Source organism: Ictalurus punctatus, chromosome 3, assembly GCF_001660625.3.
Source record: "Ictalurus punctatus breed USDA103 chromosome 3, Coco_2.0, whole genome shotgun sequence".
NCBI classification, from domain to species: Eukaryota; Metazoa; Chordata; class Actinopteri; order Siluriformes; family Ictaluridae; genus Ictalurus; species Ictalurus punctatus.
Genome location: NC_030418.2, coordinates 36,377,985 through 36,399,534, shown reverse-complemented (window position 1 = coordinate 36,399,534; position 21,550 = coordinate 36,377,985). Strand labels below are relative to the sequence as shown.

Below are 21,550 nucleotides of genomic sequence, written 5' to 3'. Positions count from 1 at the left end.
AAAATTGATTAAATATGTAAATACGTGTATACAGAATGTTAACCGTGAGAGTAAATAAAGCTTGTAGTAACAGTTAGTAACCGCTAGTGGGCGGTTAAGTGGGACCGTGTCAGTCTTCTTGTCGCACGTTTGAAACGTTTAGCACAAGGCGGTCGCGTGCCGATGGCGTCATCGCGCGTCAAAATTTTTGAACCGAACGGCGGTTAAAAACAAACGACAGCATCTAGTTATTATTGATATTACAAGGTAAGAAGGTACGAATGATAGAATGTTATAATTTTAGTCGCGGTTTAAATGTGCGGACCTGTGAGTAAAGGATTAACATAAGCAGAGTTTAAAATCGAAGTGTGTGGGTTTTTTTGTTTAGTAGTGTGACACTCCGTGACGCTAATGCTAGCGAGTTAGCGCTCGGGTACGCGGCTGAATCCCGAATGAGCGCGTACTCCCTATCTCTGTGCACTACTTAGGGGATGAAATAGTGCCTCCATGCTCTGTTTTAGTGCACTTTTTACCCGCTGGCAGGCGGTTTGGGATGTGAAGCGCTGTAACGTCAGTTTCAGTTCAGTTCCGTAGGTTTTTAGAGTTCATCTTTAAGTTCTTATTATGAAATGTAAGTTGTGTATGATTTGATGACTAAATAAATAACTGTTGCACTTGATTATTCAACTGAATGGGTAATTAAGTGGAAAGTCTGATTGAAAAATGACTGGACAAACATACGGAATCATTTATTTATTTATTTATTTATTTATTTATTTATAGAATTAAGTTGTAAATATGGGTTTTCATAACTAAAATGATAAAACATTTTGTAAAACATTTTTCAAAACATTTTTCACAAGTTGGATTCATCTGTAACACATTAAAATGGTGGGGGTAATGTTTGTTTGTTTGTTTGTTTGTTTGTTTGTTTGTTTGTTTGTTTGTGTTCTGGTTTATTTCTTGTTGTATGAATATTAATCATGGTGCAGTAGAAGATCTTACAGGTTAAACACCATATCACACACCTGAGCGTCATAACAATCAGACTGAGTGATGCATAATTTGATGAATTATTGCTTCTTAATGGGGACAAAAGATTTGAATAATAATAAAGTTAGACATATACTTTATAATCATGGATTGATTAAAATGTCTCTCTGTTTACATTACAGACGGAGTGATGTCGAGTATCAGAGCCCCTGTGAGTACATCATCATTGCTGTGAACTCACACAGTGACATTAAAACAGCAGTGTAATGCTGGAGACTTGATGCTAAAGTAAGTGTGTGTGTGTGTGTGTGTGTGTGTGTGTGTGTGTGTGTGTGTGTGTGTGTGTGCAGCACACAGTGAGGTGTGAGCGAGCTCCACTGCGTGATGTACAGAATGAGAGATCAGCGCAGCAGCAGACGTCGTCCAGTGTTAAAGTGTGTGAGGTGCAATCTGATGAGGTAACACACCACCGGTCTGTCTTAATCATCAGTCCGTCATCGTATTTATTTATTTAGCAGAAATGAAACCACAGCCATCCCCTGATGGGCTGCTGATGATATTATATCAATATCACGATACTAATCATACCTCAGTAGGCTCGTACTCTGCTCTGATTGTATTGTAAATCTCATTTATGTATTTATGTATGTATGTATTTATTTATTTATTTTTTAAACATTCACCAAACAGAAGGAAAATCTCTCTGAAAACACACCTGGAACAAGCATCACGTTTACATCCTTCACATGCGCAGGGGGAGAGGTGGAGATCTCGGACAGATCTGATCTCTGCGACGAGTCCGTTCTAATCGCTCGCGACTCTCCGCGCACTCTTAACAACACCACCCTGACATACGAGAACGCCGAGGGCGAACATGAGGATCATCCGTACAGCAGACACACCACTGACAGGAAGCAGGAGGACCAAAAACCCTCTGGAGATCAGACTCCGAGCCACACGAACTCTACAGACATCACCTTCAAATCCTTCACCTGTCCCGGAGGAGAAGTCGAGATCTCGGGCGATGAATCGGTCGTACATGATGACTCGATCGTCGCTCAAGATCCAGATTTGGATAATCCATCTCAGAGTTTTGAAGACGAGGTCTCTGAAGAGCACACAGAGCTTCCCAGCCGCCATTTTGATCATGTGTATAGTAATACTCAAACGTCTGAGCTGAGGTCTGCGAAAATGGAGGAGGAGGATGGTGGTGGTGATGATGATGTTTCTGTAATTCCTTCCATCTCCAAAAATGCACCAGACGTCACCTTTAAATCCTTCACCTGCCCTGGAGGAGAAGTTGAAATTGCAGAAGAATCACTTCTGCAGTGTGAACCACTCATGAAGAATGAATCACTCAATGCTAACGATTCAGAAGATTCACAGAATCTCGAAAGTGAGCTCTTTGATGAACACACCGAGCTTCCTGGCCACCATTTTGATCATCTGTACTGTCATACTCAAACATCTGAGCTGAGATCTGGGAAAATGGAGGAGGAGGATGATGGTGGTGATGATGATGATGATGATGATGTTGTTTCTGTAATTCCATACATCTCCAAAAATGCACCAGACGTCACCTTTAAATCCTTCACCTGTCCTGGAGGAGAAGTTGAAATTGCAGAAGAATCACTTATGAAAAATGAATCACTCGTCACTAAAGATTCAGAAGTGCAGAATCTCCAAAGGGAGACCTCTGATGAGTACACCGAGCTTCCCAGCCTCCATTGTGACCACCCGTACTGTAACGACCTAACAGATTCTTTTCCTGTACAAGTAAACGATTCTTCCGTGCGTTCCACCGTGTTAGATGCTAACACTCCGGAAGGAGTCATTACCACAAACGACTCTTATAACGCTCTAAACGGTTCCACTGCAGCAGAGAGACGAGATGACGTCACGTTTCGCTTCTCAGGAGCCGAAGTGGAGATTGAGAACACATACAGAATGGTGGACATGTCCATGCTCATGAAGGGTTTAAACATCGACGATCAGGCCAAGTCCTCGCCTAACAGTGAGTTAAGCGAACATGGTGGAGAAAGTCTTGACTCTAGTGAAAAAGATTACCCTATTTATTGCCCGGTTGTGAAACACGATCCAGAGTCGACGGTTTCTGAGAACGAAGCTCACCTCAGTGTGCACGTTTCCAACCCTGGGGGTTTGGACAGCTCAGAAAGCACCATGAGGGTTGAGGGATCAGAAAGTATGAAGTCTGAAATGATGGTTCTCGAAAGTTCTTCAGACCCCACAGAGGTACACCACATCGAATCTGTCCAGCAGCGAGATCTCGACCAGCAAACGTCCGCTCGTCTTGAAGAAGATGTGCTCACGGATGAAAACGCGCGCCTCAGATGTGATGTTGAGGAAGTGTTTTCAGATCAGAAGGGTGAGATATGGTCTCATTGCCAACCTGCTGTTGATAGTATTCCTAAGAATGTTGGTACAGCAGAAACCCAGACTGTGCAGAACCGCAACATAATCAGCCAAAATGCTGACGCGTGGACCCACGCCGATCCCGAACTCCTGCGTTCTGAAAGCGTGGATTTAGAAGCTCAGATGAAAATGTGGAGCCACATCGTTCTATCTGAACCTTCCACTCCTAAACATTCAGCACTTGGTCATCTCTGGATTCCAGAAAGTCCCATTCCTCCTCCGCAGCTGCACTCTACCGTACTTACCGCACCGCTAACTCCGAAACCCGCCTCCGATCACGAGCTGCATTGCGAGAAGGTCGTGAAGGATTTCTCTGCAGTGGGAAAAGAACCTCTCCAAGAGCAGCTCAGGAAGATGGGTGAACTCCTGATCGCAGCCTCGGGGAAAATCTCCGCCCCGGCAGCCGTGACGCCGGTGCAGCAGCACAGCGCCTGTGTGTGGACCACGCCCACCTCGCAGCAGGAGCGCAGCACCAACACGTCCGTCATCATGGAGGAGAGGAAGGAGATCCACGTCTCGGACGCCTGCACTTCGACAGACTCTCTGCTCTGGAGGTAACGGACATGTGTTCACGAGTTTAACCGTAAAACAGTAAAACCAGAGCGCTATTCAGAAAGTTTATTCCGTATTTTCAAAATTAAAGCACGTGACTGGTTAATTATGATTGGCTGGAACACGTTCGTTGCTGCATTAGAGTTTTGTTCCTCGTTTAAACCACGCAAACGAGCAACTGTCACAATTAACTCGAATCAACAAACGAACAACTCGTCCACTCAAATGAGCGACTGACCCATTCACACAAATCAACACACAAACGACTCACTGATTCAGATGACTCGAACATTTATCCAAATCAACAAACAAACGACTCACTGACTCAAACGTCTGAAATATTAATCTGAATCAACAAACAAATGACTCACTGATTCAAACAACTGAAACATCAATGCAAAACAACAAATAAATGACTCACTGATTCAGATGACTCGAACATTCGACCGAATCAACAAATAAACGAATTACTGACTCGAACATCTTAAACGTTCATCTGAATCATCAAACAAATGACTCACTGTTTTGAACACATTAAACGTTCATCCGAATCAACAAACAAATAACTCGCCGAGTCGAACGACGTTCATGAACATATGACGTTCCCACCCATTTGAACGAATGACTGACCAACAGCTAACAGACGATTAAGCCCTACTGAATGTGACTGACTCACACAAATGATTGATTCACACAAACAGCCAAAAATCTGACTGAGTTGAATAAATGAGTCACATGACGGAGCGATTGACCAACTCGACCAAGCAAACAACTGATAGAAAAACCACACACCTGACTGAACCACACAAACAGACAAACAAATGGCTAATTCGCCACACACCTGGCTGAACTGCCGACCCACCTGAACAAACGACTCGCTCAAGCAAACGACTGAGTAACCAAACGTCCATCTGATTCATTAATCCTCAGCGTGTCTGTTGGTTCTGCTTTATCTGGTGTTCAGTGTGAGTCGCAGTAACCTGGAGTGTTTGACTCGCTCTGAGCTGGAGCAGAAGATGATCTCCACCCTCATCATGGTGGAGGTTCTGTCTCAGCAGCTCACGTCGACCCAGAACCTCAGAGGCAGAACCGAGCCCAGCCCGTCCAGCCTGAGAGACCGCCACGTCCAGACGGAGCGCACCGAGCTCAGCCAGGTCAGACGAGACCTATATCATTATACATCATCTTATATATTAAAGATTATATCATATCCTGTAATGTTGATGTTCTTCATTCTGGCTGTAAATGAGATCTCGGCTTTGTGGGGTTTCAGTCGTGTGTGTGTGTGTGTGTGTGTTCAGACGGGGCCGTACAGAGAGCTGTATGTGAGCGCACTAGAAAGAATCCGAACTCTGGAGATCGACCAGGAAACTTTTCACAACTTACACCAGGCCATGCAGCTCATGAGCAATGCCTTGGTAACTCACCCCTACACACACCCCGACATGCACACCTACGTACACACCTGCACACACACCAACACGTTGCTGAAACCTAATGTTGTGTGTATCCGCAGGTGAGTATTAAATCAGAAACGGAGGAGGTTCTCTGCAGCATGAAGGAGCTCGAAGGCATCGTTACTGGCGATCAGGAAATCCAGTCCCAGCAGGTGATGCTCCCTACTCCCTTTCCACTAGCCCTTACTAGTGCACTACTACAGAGAGAGATACACTGCAGAGTCGTGACGTCTTCACTCGCACACTTCTACAGTGTAGAGTTCAGAATTTACATCTCTATACTATTACATTATAGAATACCTGACTGGCTGGGGGCGTGTCCCAACTCATGTCTTATTCACTATATAGGACACTTACAGTACAGTGCCTTTCAGAAGTGCCTCACCCTCTTCACTGAAACCTCTCCTGCAGTGTGTTCAGGACAAGCTTCATACTGAAAGGGGAAGTTTCTCCCAGTCTTTAGTGCTCTATCAGACTGAAGTGTGTGTGTGTGTGTGTGTGTGTGTGTGTGTGTGTGTGTGTGTGTGTGTGTGTGTGTGTGTGTGTAGCTGGGGCAGATGAAAGCTCTCTCTGCTCGCTGTATGGACACGCTGAGGATGATGGAGCAGAAGAACAGAGTGTGTGTGAAGGACAGAGATGATATGAAGCAGCAGAAGGAAGAAGCTCTGGAGGAGAAATCCACGGTCTGTCTCTCTCTCTCTCTCACACTCTCTCACACACACACACACACACACACACACACACACGGTTAAATGGAGCATCACAATACAGGGATGATAGTTTTGCTTGAAGATTTGTGTGTGTGTGTGTGTGTAGGTGCTGCGGGTGCTGGAGCAGTTGCGTGTCCTTCACACCACACAAGTGTCTGATCTCCAGCGTAACCTTGGATCTCATGAGGAACTGACAGATGCACTTACACACACTTTCCCACAGCTGGTGAGAAAAAACACACACACTGAGATAAACATGATGTCTATCTCGTTTACACATCACTACTCTATTATATTCTTGTACCTCTGTTATATCATTAATCCTCAGCGCCGTGTGTGTGTGTGTGTGTGTGTGTGTGTGTGTGTCTGCGCGCACACCCAGGTGGAGCTGAGCAGGATGCACATGGACTCTGTGACTGAAGCCAACACACTGCTGAGAGAGACACTGGAGGATCACACACACCTGTCAGCTGAGGTATGATCCGCACAGCGCGCGCACACAGAGACGCACACGCACACAGAGACACACACACACACTGCATGCTGACACTTGTACACACTGCACACTGGTGTTGTACTGATTGTTGTGTTTATTAGCTACACAAAGCTCAGCAGCTCCTCCAGAGGACGTATCCGTTACTGCACCAACTTCAGCACAAAGCATCAGGAGCTCTTCTGCAGAGCAGGAAACACCAGGAGGAGAGAGACCGGGCTGTAGAGGACCGACAACAGGTGTCTCTCTCTCTCACACACACACACACACACACACACACATACACACACACACACACAGACAGAAACACTGTCCTACACTATAGGTGTGTGTGCTAATCTCAAGTTTTCCTTTACTGATGTAAACACCGTGTTGAATATATAAAGGCCACGTAAACACTACTGTTAGTACACTGTGGGCGTGTCCCAAATCACACGCGCTGTTCACTATATAGTGACTGAAATACAGCACTCATCTAACACTGGTATAGTGATGATATCTTAAAGTATACACTACAATCATCTGTTACTGTGTGGAGGAATATTGCATTATGACACTTTTCCCTTTCTCTATGTGTGTGTGTGTGTGTGTGTGTGTGCGAGACAGATGGAGCAGCAGTTATATGACACACACTCCAGCCTGCAGGAAGCCCATCAGCAGATTGCAGATCTCAACACACAGATAACCATCATGAGTTCAGGTGTGTTCGCGCATGTGCATCTGCGTGTGATATTAACCACAGGCTCTAGGTGGCAGTACACACCTCACACACTGACACATCACATCAGTCCATCATTAAACCCAGAGGGGAAAAAACATCATGTCTGAACAAGTCACGCCTCCTGAGCTGTGATTGGTCAGTAGTTCCCAAGCAGCAGTGTGCTGATTGGTCTATTGAGACTTAAAAAGATTTTTATTAATAAAAGTGAAGAAAATGCTTCCCTTCTGCTTTGCTCTGGTTGCTATGGTGACGATGAAGACTTCTTCAGGTTTAAATAGCGTGGTGCTTTCATCTTCGCTCATTGCCCTCCTTCTCCCTCACTTCTGTTCTGAAGTTTGAATATGTAAATGATTGACAGGTCATCAGTTGAGACACTTTATTTGTTTGTTTGTTTGTTTGTTTGTTTGTTCATATGATCGGCTCCAAAGTGTAAAGAGAGTCACCATGAGGGGATAAAGGAATTGTTAGTGAATCTTCTAATTGTGTGTGTGCGCGTGTGTGTGCGTGTGTGCGCGCGTGTGTGTGTTTGGTGACAGAGATGGCGGTTCTGCGTGAGCAGCTGACTGAGGTAGAGGACGAGCGCTCTCAGTTCCAGAGGAAGACCACCGAGCTCTCTGCTATAGTTTCCTCTACTCTGGCTTCTTACGCTTTCCTGGAGCAAACACTCGCCTCTGAGACCAGCAAGTATGACACACACACACACACACACACACACACACACACACACACACCCCCCATCATCTGCTGAACATCTCATACTCATACCCTCGGTAAATATGAGCAACGAAGGCTGTGAAAATTTGTCTTTATTGTTTAACCTTTTGATCTTTTGTTAAAAAAACTTCCATGCTCTCATGGATTTCAATCAATTGCAAACACAATACCGGTTTATCAAAAAATAATATCTTTGTTAAATATAGGTGTGCAACAATTATTGGCACCCTTTTAGTCAATACTTTGTGCTACCTCGCTTTGCCAAGATAACAGCTCTGAGTCTTCTCCTATAACGCCTGATAAGGTTGGAGAATACATGGCGAGGGATCTGAGAGCGTTCCTCCATACACAACCTCTCCAGATCCTTCACATTTCGAGGTCCATGCTGGTGGACTCTCCTCTTCAGTTCACCACACAGGTGTTCTATGGGGTTCAGGTCAGGGGACTGGGATGGTCAGGGCAGGATCTTGATTTTGTGGTCAGTAAACCATTTCTGTGTTGATTTTGATGATGTTTTGGATCATTGTCCTGCTGGAAGATCCAACCACGGCCCATTTGAATCTTTCTGTCAGAGGCAGTCAGGTTTTCATTTAATATCTGTTGATATTTGATAGTCCATGATGCCATGTATCCTAACAAAATGTCCAGGTCCTCTGGCAGAAAAACAGACCCAAAACATTAAAGATCCACCACCATATTTAACCGTGGGCATGAGGTACTTTTCCATACGGCTACCTCTCTGTGTGCTCCAGAACCACCTCTGTGTTTATTACCAAAAAGCTCTATTCTGGTTTCATCTGACCATAGAACCCGATCCCATTTGAAGTTCCAGTAGTGTCTGCACACTGAACACGCTCGAGTGTGTTTTTGGATGAGAGTAGAGGCTTTTTTCCTGAACCCCTTCCAAACAGCTTGTGGTGATGTCGGTGACTTCAGATTGTAGTTTTGGAGACTTTCTGACGCCAAGACACAACTAACTTCTGCAGTTCTCCAGCTGTGATCCTTGGAGATGTTTTATCCACTCGAACCGTCCTCTTCACAGTGCGTTGAGACGATACAGACACACGTCCAATTCCAGGTCCATTCATAACATTTCCAGTGGACTGGAACTTCTTAATTATTGCCCTGATGGTGAAATGGGCGTTTTCACTGCTTGTGCTATTTTCTTATAGAAACTTCCCATTGTGTGAAGCTCAACAACCTTTTGTCGCACATCACAGCTATATTCCTCGCTTTTACTCATTGTTATGAATGACTAAGGGAATTTGGCCTGTGTGTTACCTCATATTTATACCCCTGTGAAACAGGAAGTCATGGTTGAACATGGTTGTACTAAAAAAAAAGTAGTAAAATATCAGTGTGAATATACTTAAAATAAATTTCTCATATGAAATCATAGGGGTGCCAATAATTGTTGCACACCTATATTTAACAAAGATTTCTTTTGGATAAACCTGTATGTATATCTTCACACTTCTTCAGTCTATGACACCTTTTGCTTTATCGACAATTACACCACGCGCACACTTTGTAAATTGTGACTTTTTTTAAACTGCTTTCTCGGACGTGTTTCCTACATTACCCATAATGCCCAGTTCTCTCGTCTGTACACTCACAGATCATGCTAAATTCGTGCTAATACCGCTGTCAATGTGAGCGCACTCATCATCTCGTAGATCGATAACTAGCCAAGTCTCTGCGTCCTCTAACTGCATTGCATTCTGGGACTTTAAGTCTGGCATTTGCTCCACGACTTCTGCACTGTATTTCTCATTAATATGATGTTGAACGTTGCTCTTATTTTCTCCTATTAAACTCTACCTATGCTAGCTCCGCCCCCTGTGACATCAGAGCTACACACAACCGCTGACTATAGGGTGGAGTTTAACTTTAACTTCTGTGATTTTATCGTTTCAGATTGCAGAGTTCGATGCACAAAACTCAGGAAGCTACAGAGAGAGCAGACAGGTAGACACACATGCGTGCGCACACACACACACACACACACACACACACACACACACACACACACACACACAAACATGCAGACACATGCATGTCCAGATACGCAGACACTCACGCAAACACGCAGACACATGCATGTCCAGATACGCAGACACGCGCACACACATGCAGACACACACATGCATGTGCAGATGCGCAGACACACACACGTGCGCGCACACAAACACACAGAGTCAGGAATAAAGAAGTCACGAGTGATGTATACACTCCTGTCTCTAATTATTTATTTCATTTCTGAACATTATATTAAGTTATAAATCTAATTAAAGTGTTTTTATTCCTTAGTTGGGATTTTTGACTTTGTATGTGAACTTTAATTAAATTATTGTTTTCCCCTGTAGTTTATCCTTAGTGTTCTTGTTTATTTCTGACCTTAGTTTACATTATATAATTACATTTCTCTCTCTCTCTCCCCCTCTCTCTCTCTCTTTCTCCCCCCTTCTCTCTCTCTCCCCCTCTCTCCCCCCCCTCTCTCTCTCCCCCTCTCTCTCTCCCCCCCTCTCTCTCCCCCCCTCTCTCTCCCCCTCTCTCTCTCTCTCTCTCTCTCCCCCCCTCTCTCTCCCTCTCTCTCTCTCTCTCCCCCCCTCTCTCTCTCCCCCCCTCTCTCTCCCCCTCTCTCTCTCTCTCTCTCCCCCCCTCTCTCTCCCCCTCTCTCTCTCTCTCTCTCTCCCCCCCTCTCTCTCCCCCTCTCTCTCTCTCTCTCTCTCCCCCCCTCTCTCTCCCCCCTTCTCTCTCTCTCCCCCTCTCTCTCCCCCCCTCTCTCTCTCCCCCCCTCTCTCTCTCCCCCCCTCTCTCTCTCCCCCCCTCTCTCTCTCTCCCCCCCCTCTCTCTCTCCCCCCCTCTCTCTCCCCCTCTCTCTCTCTCTCTCTCCCCCCCCTCTCTCCCCCCTTCTCTCTCTCTCCCCCTCTCTCCCCCCCCTCTCTCTCTCCCCCCCCCTCTCTCTCTCCCCCCCTCTCTCTCTCCCCCCCCTCTCTCTCTCTCCCCCTCTCTCTCTCCCCCCTCTCTCCCCCCCCCTCCTCCCTTCTCTCTCTCTCTCTCTCTCTCTCTCTCTTCCTCCCCCCTTCTCTCCCCCCCTCTCTCTCTTTCTCCCCCCTTCTCTCTCTCCTCTCTCTCCCTCTCTCTCCCTCCCTCTCTCTCTCTCTCTCTCTCTCTCTCTCTCTCCCCCTCTCTCTCCTCCCCCCCCCCTCTCTCTCACTCCCTGTCTCTGTAGTGTCCAGGAAGCTCTGTGTGTGTGTGAGAGGAGGGTGGAGGAGTTGGAGCAGACGTTGGTGCAGAGAGAGAATCTTATTTCTGAACTCAGTGCTGAAACGGAGAGTCAGAGACTGCAGCTGTGCAGACTCACACAGGTCCAAACTGAACTGTCTAACGTCAAGGAGATGAGTGAGGTACACACACACAAACACACATATCTCATTCCAGTGAGAACACAGAGTTATAGTTATTATAGAGTCATCATGGTGTCCAATACAGGAAGAAGTAACCTGTGCCGGTATGCGTAGAGTAGATGTATGTTTTTTTGGCTCTATGTGACTATACGTGTGTGTACGTGTTTGTGTGTGTGTAGTTCCTACAGGCAGAGAATGAACTGACCCGAGAACAGTTGGCTGAGAGTGAGGGATTGCTGCGTTCACACCTACAGGGACTGAGAGAGAGAAACCTGCAGTGTGAGGACCTCCGAGTGGAGTTACAGCAGCTACGGTAACACACACACGAAATATACACAAACTTTGGATACAATATAAGTTATGACTGTGGCACTGTTCTTAGTAAAAGTGTGTGTGTGTGTGTGTGTGTGTGTGTGTGTGTGTGTGTGTGTGTGTGTGTGTGTGTGTGTAGTGTGGAGAAAGAGTGTTTGCAGCAGGAGCTGGTCAGTACGCGTGATAAAGCCCGGCTCATGCTGTTGGATCAGGGAGAGCAGCTGGCTCAGGCCACGCTGGACACCTCCCTACTGCTGCAGCGTGTGTGTGTCCTCATCAACAACACACACACCACCGACCAGCACACGGTACACACACTCACACACTCATCCTGAACACTCAGCCACTCTTCATTCATTTAAAGCAGTGAATAAAATGTGAAGCACAGTTGGAGCTCCCACCCTGGAGTTGATTACTTTCCTGTAACAGAACGTCCCCACGTGTGGAGCATCCCTGTCCCTGTGAATGAGCCGTTACCATAGAAACAACCATAACGCCCTCTGACCGAGAGTGCTGGGTGTTTTACATTAGTATATAAACACGTTGAAGTTTAGTCATTTTCCTCTCCTCACTGACCCCCATCCCCCCCCCCAGAGCGGTGATGGTACGGTCCAGACTGATCCTACAGCTCTCCCTCAGCCCTGCAGCTCCTTCCTTAACTCTGTCATGAACGCTCTGACTGAGGAGCAGCCATGTGTTACAGCACCACCTACAGAAACAGGTCTGTACTACACACACACACACACACACACACACACAAGTGATTAGAGGGGGAGACTGAAGGGAACATGCATGGGTAGGATGATTGATTGGACAATGAAGCAATACATTTCTAATAAAATAGACCGTATGGATAGATCAGTGAGAAATATTATAGGAAGTCCATTCAGAGAAAATTGAAGGTGCAATAGCTGATTTATTTATTTACTTATTAATTTATTTATATATTTATACCCAACTTGTAGAAATAACCTAGCGTTTATTAAGTCTGAGTTCCGGTCCAGAATGTTTGCTTGTGTTTGTGTTGTGCTTCCTGTCAGCCATTTTATACACACTATATGGGCCAGCTAAGAGTCTAGGGGCGGAGCTTCGTAACATGGGCGGTAATCATTCAAATGCCGAACAGTTAGAGGCCATTTATCTACCTAAGGCACCTTTTAGTGAATAGGAGATGTAGGATTAGAACAGTGCTTCCTACACAGGTGCAGTAACAATATTTAAGTGTCACGGAATATGTGCGTGTGTGCGTGTGTGTGTGTGTGCATGCAGTAAGTTGTGTAGAGGAAGAGGACCCGATTGAGAGCATGGGCAGCAGGAGCAGCGCCTTCACTCGCATCAGACCTGCTGAACTCCAAAACAGTAACGGTAACACACTCTTATATGAATACAGCACATTAAGAGTGAAACAGAAGTGTGTTCTGTACAGAGATGGAGAGAGTGGCATTGTGTTACACCTCTAATAGGTGTCAAGTTGTGTCTTTTTTTTTATATATATATATATATATATATATATATATATATATATATATATATATATGTATGTATGTGTGTGTGTGTGTGTGTGTGTGTGTGTGTGTGTGTGTGTGTGTGTGTGTGTTTTAGATGATGAGTGCAGTACCACTCTGTTGGCGTTGTTATCGTCTCTGGGTGAGCGTGTGTCTGAGCTCCACTCGGCCATCGATCAGCTGAAACAACACAAAGACTCTGAGATACACACTCTGCACAAGAGCATGTGAGGAGCACGTGTACACTCTTATTACACAGAAGGAATGTGCACTATGTGTGTGTGTGTGTGTGTGTGTGTGTGTGTGAGAGACAGTGATGTAATAAACTCTTCCACTGTCCCAGTCGTGACCTGCAGGAGGAGATGGAGGCGCAGAATAACCTACATGCTGCAGAGGGGGCGGAGCTTAAACAGCAAGTGGGCCGGTTTAAAGCTCAGGTGGAGAAAGATGCACAGGTGCTGCAGCAGAAGGCACAGGTGTGTGTGTGTGTGCGCGTTACACACCTCACAATCCATACTGTACTGTTACTACATTATACATTATTATGTTATATATTACTTCTTTTTCCTCTCCGTGTGTGTGTGTGTGTGTGTGTGTGTGTGTGTGTGTGTGTGTGTGTGTGTAGGATGAGAAAGCACTGATGAAGTTGTGTAGTGAGCTGGAGGAGAAGATGGAAGGAGCACAGAAACACCGAGCAGAGAACAATGTGAGACACACACACACACACACACACACACACACACACACACACACACAGTAAATTAGTTAGGATGTGGTGCAGCAGTACTCTGCATGATTGGTTGTAGTAAATTCCTCAGACTAATCATGTGACATTTGCCTGTGTGTGTGTGTCTGTGTGTAGGAGCTGCGTAGGGAGGGGGCGGATCTGCGCCGGGCGCTGCAGCAGTCTCAGGTGGAGGTGCAGGCTCTGAGGGCGGAGCTAAGATCCACAGGCCAATCAGCAGCCAGCACGAAAGACCTGGAGGACAGGATCCGCCTCCTGAGAGAGGTACTGCAGCGTCGAAGGTGTTCCTCTTTATACACCGAAAAGTTTTATTTCTTTTATAAGGAAATAAACAAAGACGTAACAGAATGTTTCAGCAGCGAGCGGTCGCCATGGTACCCAAGTTCTGTACTCTGATTGGTCAGAAGCTGTTGATTAATTCTCTATAACTGCAGATCTGACAGTAGCACAGCTCCAAATCACAGGTTCATATTTGTATGCAAAAGTTTGTGCACCCCTTGCCGGATCTCAGATCTTGTTGCTTTGTGACCTCTGCAGCATTAAAATAAATGTGTGTGTGCCGTGAGCAGGTGGAGAAGCTGAAGGCCAGTCTTCTGGAGGTCGAGGAATCCAGATCCAAACTGCTGGACCGAGCAAAGAGACACGTACACAAACTTTACTACTTCTATAATAATGTTTTATTTACGTGTGTGTGTGAGATATTTGTGTAATATGGCTCTGCTCTCTGCAGCAAATGGTGCATGCGATGAATCAGAGTAAACTGGAGCGTGAGCTTCACCTGCTGGACGATATGATCGAGGCTGTGAGGAAGGTGGGACACACACACACACACACACACACACACACACACACACACACACACACACTCTTTCTCCAGTATTGAATGTGGGAGTCAGAAATCCGTTCCGGTTACTTTATTGAGTACAGTGTGTTAACTGAACAAAAAAGTTAGCTAGCTAAATGTCTCCGTCGTACGCAGCTCCTCCTCAGTAAGAATGTGATCTAGGTATCTAGCGTTAGCGCGCTAGGTTCTCGATGTATGGCGAGCTACACAGGTTTATTAAAGCAACTAGGCATGTTGGGTAACTAGCAAGCTAAGCCTGTTAAATTCTCTGCTAGCAAGCCAACTCCACTGATATGATCCAGTTAGCGGAGATGGAACGGGGAAATCCGACTCGATGGCATGCTGTAAAATGAACACGTTTATGAACACGTTTTTATGATTGCGACATTTTAGAAACTTAATTCTGGCTGCTTCTTAAAAAGCACTAAAGTCTCCCTCCGAGTGTGTTTACACCCAGGAGGTGTAGTGATGTGTGTTACTCAGGTCATGTTTCGGCGATTCGTTCGATGCAGGGGAAACGGGGGAACCAGGGATGGATGAACGCACTCTCTCGCATGCCGTGGATAAAAAGACCTTTATTTTTCTTGACAAAAACAAATAATGAATGAAAAGTTGTTGAAATGAAACCTTCCTACTGAATTTAATGTAAAATGACTTATTGTGTATTGGCATGCAGGAGCGCGGTCAAAAAAAAGGTGTGCTTCCCAGCTCTCCATTTCCATCCGCACCTGTTGGAAGGTTAACCCGCGTTATATGCACCTCCCACACCACACGTGACGCCTGACCCAGGAGCAAACGCACCACCAAACCTCACAAACACAACACAATCCCAAACAAACAGATCAAAAACAGCCCCAAATTCCAACTCCACAAAAAAATGGCGTAATGGCTGTAACAGGTCACATGACCTCGTAACACTTCTACCAGACTGAAATCGATGAAAGAGTTTTCATTATTAAAACACTGGGAAACTTTACAGCTCGCAACGGCACACAAAGGGCTAAAAGCTGCGTTAAACCAGGTATAAAATGGAGCAGGTTACACTGAGGGGCCGTGTAATAGACATGAATAGCTCCGTATTAGCTACAATCGTACTGCAAACGTGAAACAAACATCACCTGCAGAGCCTTTTATAACCCCTTCCTCTGTCTGTCTGTGTCTGTCTGTGTGTCTGTCTGTCTGTCTGTCTGTCTGTCTGTCTGTCTGTCTGTCTGTGTGTCTAGGCTCTCTCGTCTGTACCTGATGTAGTAAACTCTTGTCCTGAGCTGCAGAAGTTGGTGGAGTATCTCGGCTGAGGGAATTCTGATTGAACCGGTTTTTAATCTGTGTTTAAAACTAAAATGATTTTGTGTGTATAAACAGACGTGTTCTAAATAAAAATGTTTTTGGTGGAAATATTTTTTTTTCTTCCATATTGTTAACACACACACAGAGTGTTTATTGTGTTTGAGCAGAACAGTGTTTGAGTGTGTATTCTCAGCCTTTCCACAGCGAGAGTTTTGCGAGGACGTTCTCACCCTACACACCTGAGAGGATGTTTTTTGTTGTTTTGTTTTTATTTAATTATGTGCAGTGTGAAACCAAAGCAAAGCGCAAACTCACCAAAAGAATCAGTTTTACTCCGATTCAGCCTCGACACACGGACTAATCCAGGGTCCAAAAATCATGTCCGGTATAAAGCGGACTCCTGTGGGACGTGTCGGCGTCACACCACCCCGGCGTGGGTTAGTTTCCTGTAACAGCACAACACCTCCCACTAGACTGCTAAATCACTGTGAGGGGAAATAATTCCTTTGGTTTTCAGTCATTAGGGTGCACATACGTACGTCACTGACATCGTAACCTGTCCAGATGTTACAGTCCACCTGTATTATACATCCGGGATTAACCGAGTGGTGTGGACTAGGTGTCAAAATATATTAAGAGACTCTGCTGAGTGCGTGTCCAGTCAGGGTGTACAGAGGGCGCTCATGAGCACACTCCTGAAACTCAAACCCTGCGTCTCAATTAGCGTACTATCCGTACTAAATTGTAATCGAGGTTCGAATTGTGTCGAAGTGCGTCTCCAATCTCAGGATGTTGAAACGAATATCCGGAAGGTACCGGGATCTTCTACTCGCAGTAAATTTCAGTGCGGATCTGTGGACACTTCTTCAGCTAATATTTCCCACAACTCCTTGCACGAGGCAGGAAAAGTTCCGTGACGGTTTGCGTTGCCGAATTAAAGGGTGCATTTTAGAAATGTGGAAAAATGAATGAAGGGAATGATAAATTAAATGATGTGGTATAAACTATAGAAGAAATAATCGTACGGTGACGGTGTTCTCTCAACATGGACACTTCTCACGTTCAGGTTCAGTGTGAGATGATACGGTCCTATAATAGCCAGGTCCTACACTCACTGGCCACTTTAATAACTTTAACCTGCTCGTTCGTGTAATTATCAGCCAATCACAGCTCAGGTAAGAAAATCATGCAGAAACAGGTGAAGTGCTTCGGTTAATGTTCACATCAACCATCAGAATGAGGGGAGAACCTCGGTGGCTCTGATCGTAGCATGGTTGGTTTTTCAGAAACTCCTCAGATCTTCACACACAGCAGTCTGTAGAGTTTACTCAGAATGGTGTGAAAACAAAAAACATCCATCCGAGCTGACTCAAACAACCGCATCTCAGCACCTCGAGTCCAACGGTGGGTGAGCTACCGCAGCAGAAGGCCACATCGGGTTCCACTCCTGTCAGCCAAGAACAGGAATCTGAGTCTGCACTAGACACACACTCACCCAAACTGAAGATGTGAAAAAGACCAGGTGATGCAGGATTGAATCACTGGGATGTGACACGCTGACGCGTGATTGGCTGAATGGATAATCATATGGCTGAACGCGGGCACTACTGTTCCTATTAATGTGGCCAGTCAGTTTAGATCGAATGTTCTAAATTTAATGAGACCCTACAGAAGTCGGTTTTTAAACTCCGTCTTTTCCAGTATATTGCTGATTTTCTTACAGGTGTTTTTATTGGTTTTATTCAAATTTGTTGTTTTTTTTTTTATTACATTGTTATGCAAATGAGCTTTAATATGTGATTAAATGTTCATAAATTTGCATACTTCGCCTGTCCTGTTAGCTCACAGTCCAATGCTTTAATCATTACAGTGTTTTTAATATATGTATATATATAATATATATGCACAATACTGCGACGTCACGCAGATTCCCATTAGCACGTGCGTCATTCGGGGACTTCTCCGCTCGCTCTGCGCATGCGCTAATCGCTCTCGCTGTCGCTTTAAATGGGCGTGGCTTATGTGTATGGTCAGATGTGAGCTGAAGCTGACGGAGATTAAACTCCTCTCCTTCAACCGGGATTTATTTATCTCCTCCTCCGAGCACACACACACACACACACACACACACACATATCCATCCATCCTCATCCTCACACACACACACACACACACACACTGCGGAAACAGCAGCATGTCTGTAGCAGGGTTGAAGAAGCAGCTCCATAAAGCCACTCAGGTAAGAGCGTGTTTACACACACACACGCAAACACACACACACACACACACACACACACACACCTAGGGGCGCCGTTACCGGGGGATTAGGATGATTGTAAGGGCCCTGGTCAGACAGGGGTGCAGCAGAACCCCATCCTTTCCTGTAGGATTTTGGTATTTAAATGGCGTCTGTGCACAATAATCTATTATGAAGCAGGCTATCACGAATGCCCGAGAGAGAGAGAGAGAGAGAGAGAGAGTGAGTGTGTGTGTGTGTCCGTGTGTGTGTGTGTGTGTGTGTCCGTGTCCGTCCTTAAAGCGGTCGGGGGTTATTGAGAGCCGCGGCAGTTCTCAGTTGAGAGGTTACCTGCAGCAGGTAGATGGCAGGAGATGAAGAGATGAACAGACATCATCAGGTTACCAAAAGAGGAGAGAAAACCCTGAGAAAGAGTCGAGTCCAGTTCAGTGTCGTTTATATTCGGCTCTCCGAAGCGTTACAGCAGTTTTCTGTGAGGAATCGATCTAAATGTAATGTAATCATATAAATCTGATTTAATTGTCCCGAGTGAGATTATGAGAGAAGTGTTGTAGTGATGTCCGATTCGTGAGTGAATCATTTGTTCGAGTCGGTTCACTTCAGTGAATTGGAGAATCCTGTTGATAAAACTAGTCTGAATGATTAATTCACGAATCGAACCGATTCAGTTGTCGAGTTCAACTCATTGATTCAATGATCCTGTCAGTGTTTCCACATTTCTTTCTGGAGCTGCTGGTGTGTGAACCTTATCATTCAGTCAGTTAATAATAATAATAATAATAATAATAATAATAATAATAAGAAGAAGAATTGTTCTTGGTACTTGGGGAATAAGACATCCAGACAGTTTCTATAGTGTCTCTGTGTGAGAGAGAGTGAGAGTGTGTGTGTGTGAGAGAGTGAGAGTGTGTGTGTGTGAGAGTGTGTGTGTGAGAGAGAGTGAGAGTGTGTGTGTGAGAGAGTGAGAGTGTGTGTGTGTGAGAGTGAGAGTGTGTGTGTGTGAGAGTGTGTGTGTGAGAGAGAGTGAGAGTGTGTGTGTGAGAGAGAGATTACAATAGTGTTAATTATTGTTCTGTGTATATAGTTATTTGTATATAGTTAAATGCATAGTTTATTAAATTAAGTGAAATTGTTCAAGCGTAGTTGTTTACAGTCTCTTATAGAATACACAGTATTGATGTACTTATTGATGATGACTGTTTTTACACCTGGCAATAAGAAAAGTTACTACTATTGCTAGGACTAGATCTATAGTGTGTGTGTGTGTGTGTGTGTGTGTGTGTGTGTGTGTGTGTGTGTGTGTGTGTGTGTGTTGACCTGTCTCACTGTCTTCGTGTCTCAGTGACATGCACCTGAGTGATGAGGCACAATGACTCACTGCCTTACTGTCTTACTGCCTCACCTCCTCGCTGCCTTACTGTCTCGCTGCCTCACCTCCTCGCTGCCTTACTGTCTCACTGCCTCACCTCCTCACTGCCTTACTGTCTCACTGCCTCACCTCCTCACTGCCTCACCTCCTCGCTGCCTGTCTCACTGCCTTACTGTCTCACTGCCTTACTGTCTCACTGCCTTACTGTCTCACTGTCTCACTGCCTCACCTCCTCGCTGCCTCACCTCCTCGCTGCCTCACCTCCTCGCTGCCTCACCTCCTCGCTGCCTCACTGCCTCACCTCCTCACTCCTCGCTGCCTCACCTCCTCGCTGCCTCACTGCCTCACCTCCTCACTGCCTCACCTCCTCACTGCCTCACCTCCTCGCTGCCTGTCTCACTGCCTTACTGTCTCACTGCCTTACTGAATTACTGTCTCACTGCCTCACCTCCTCGCTGCCTCACCTCCTCGCTGCCTTACTGTCTCACTGCCTTACTGCAGGCTGAGTGGAGAGACAGGCCGAGTGTATGGGTTTAGTGCTTTAGTGTGGTGGTGGTATTTATCTTTGTCTCTCCATCTCGCTGCCTCCTTGTCTCACCCACCTCCCTGCCTTACTGTCTCACTGTCTCACTGACTACGTTTACATGGACAGCAGTAATCTAATCACGGACCTTATTCTGAGTAAGATAATACCATGATTAAGGTGTTTACACGAGGCGCTTTTAGAATACTCCTTTCATGTTCCCGTGTCACGTGTTATAGAACGTAGACGGATTAACGTCACACGTCATCACGTCGCCACGCCGTCCGACGTCCCTCCAGAATTTCACGTATCGACGTACAGTCGGTCTTCGTTATGGGACCGTGTACAGTTTTGGGTGTTTTTATTTTTAATTGTACGAACGTTTCAAGTGCGGTTAATTATTAGTCGTGCTGTACGTGCGGATAGACGACCGCTTGAAGCCGTGGGCTGCGTCCCGAACCGCGTACGTACCGTCTATATAGTATATAGAGATACATGTATTTCTCCTACTATATAGCAGGCAAGTACGCGGTTCGGGACGCAGCCGTGCTCTCTTGTTTGCCGTAAATCCATTGAGTGCTGCCGTGTGTGTACGTGTCCTGTTGCACAATGCGGTGAAAACTCTCACACGACGTTAATAGTGTGATTAAGGCGTGTACACGTCTGTAACGCACGTCGACTAAAACAGGAATACTCCACACGTCTTAATTCCATCTGTGTTTACTCCGAGTGTGACTTTAATCAGATTAAGGTCATAAAAAATCATTGTTTATATGTTAGTTTCTTAATCAGAGTATCGTCTTAATCGGGTTCATATCGGATTATTGTTGTCTGTGTAAACGTCCTGACTGACACGGAGCTGTGATGAGGCACACTGTCTCACTCTCCTACTGTCTCACTCTCTGTCTCACTCTCTGTCTCACTCTCTGTCTCACTCTCTGTCTCACTCTCGGTCTCACTGGCACAGGGCTAAGTGGTGAGACAGGTTGAGTGGAGAGACAGTCTGTCTCCCTGCAGGCCGAGTGGTGTATGGGTTTAGAGTTTTGGTGTGGTTGTGTTATTTATCTTTGGAACACAGAATATCAGGGAAAGTGTTGAATAATTTATTTATTGTGTATTTGAATGAAATCTCACACACGCACGGTGAATACTGACGCGTGAGCGGATGTTTAAAGTAAATTTAAAGACAGTACGAGAACAGAATAGAATTTCCAGCCTAGCTAGTGGAGCTGTGATTAGTGCCTGT

General features: G+C 45.6%; 2 protein-coding genes across 5 annotated transcripts in view; both read left to right on the top strand.

Moving 5' to 3' along the window:
• Positions 1-142: 142 nt before the first annotated feature.
• Positions 143-16,263, top strand: spag5 (sperm associated antigen 5). 3 transcript variants are annotated; one of them, XM_017464906.3, is made up of 26 exons: positions 143-246; positions 1,155-1,183; positions 1,323-1,430; positions 1,663-3,959; positions 4,922-5,111; positions 5,259-5,375; positions 5,474-5,566; positions 5,963-6,097; positions 6,231-6,350; positions 6,507-6,599; positions 6,722-6,856; positions 7,224-7,317; positions 7,875-8,022; positions 9,970-10,020; positions 11,288-11,462; positions 11,642-11,775; positions 11,914-12,082; positions 12,369-12,495; positions 13,044-13,139; positions 13,377-13,506; positions 13,623-13,755; positions 13,905-13,985; positions 14,142-14,288; positions 14,594-14,668; positions 14,755-14,835; positions 16,092-16,263. In XM_017464906.3, the coding sequence occupies exons 2-26, from the start codon at positions 1,163-1,165 to the stop codon at positions 16,161-16,163; spliced, it is 5,022 nt and encodes a 1,673-aa protein (XP_017320395.1). In that variant the 5' UTR covers positions 143-246; positions 1,155-1,162; the 3' UTR covers positions 16,164-16,263. The 3 variants fall into 3 exon arrangements, with proteins under 3 accessions (XP_017320395.1, XP_017320396.1, XP_017320394.1); XM_017464907.3 differs by having other exon boundaries at positions 168-254; XM_017464905.3 differs by lacking the exon at positions 143-246 and adding an exon at positions 508-610.
• Positions 16,264-18,185: 1,922 nt separating this feature from the next.
• sh3gl2a (SH3 domain containing GRB2 like 2a, endophilin A1) overlaps positions 18,186-21,550 on the top strand; it is a 24,036-nt gene continuing 20,671 nt past the window's right edge. For both annotated transcript variants that reach the window (XM_053679933.1, XM_053679934.1), the window contains exon 1: positions 18,186-18,394. In XM_053679933.1, the coding sequence (XP_053535908.1) occupies positions 18,350-18,394 (45 nt within the window). In that variant the 5' untranslated portion in view covers positions 18,186-18,349. The remainder of the gene's footprint in view (positions 18,395-21,550) is intronic.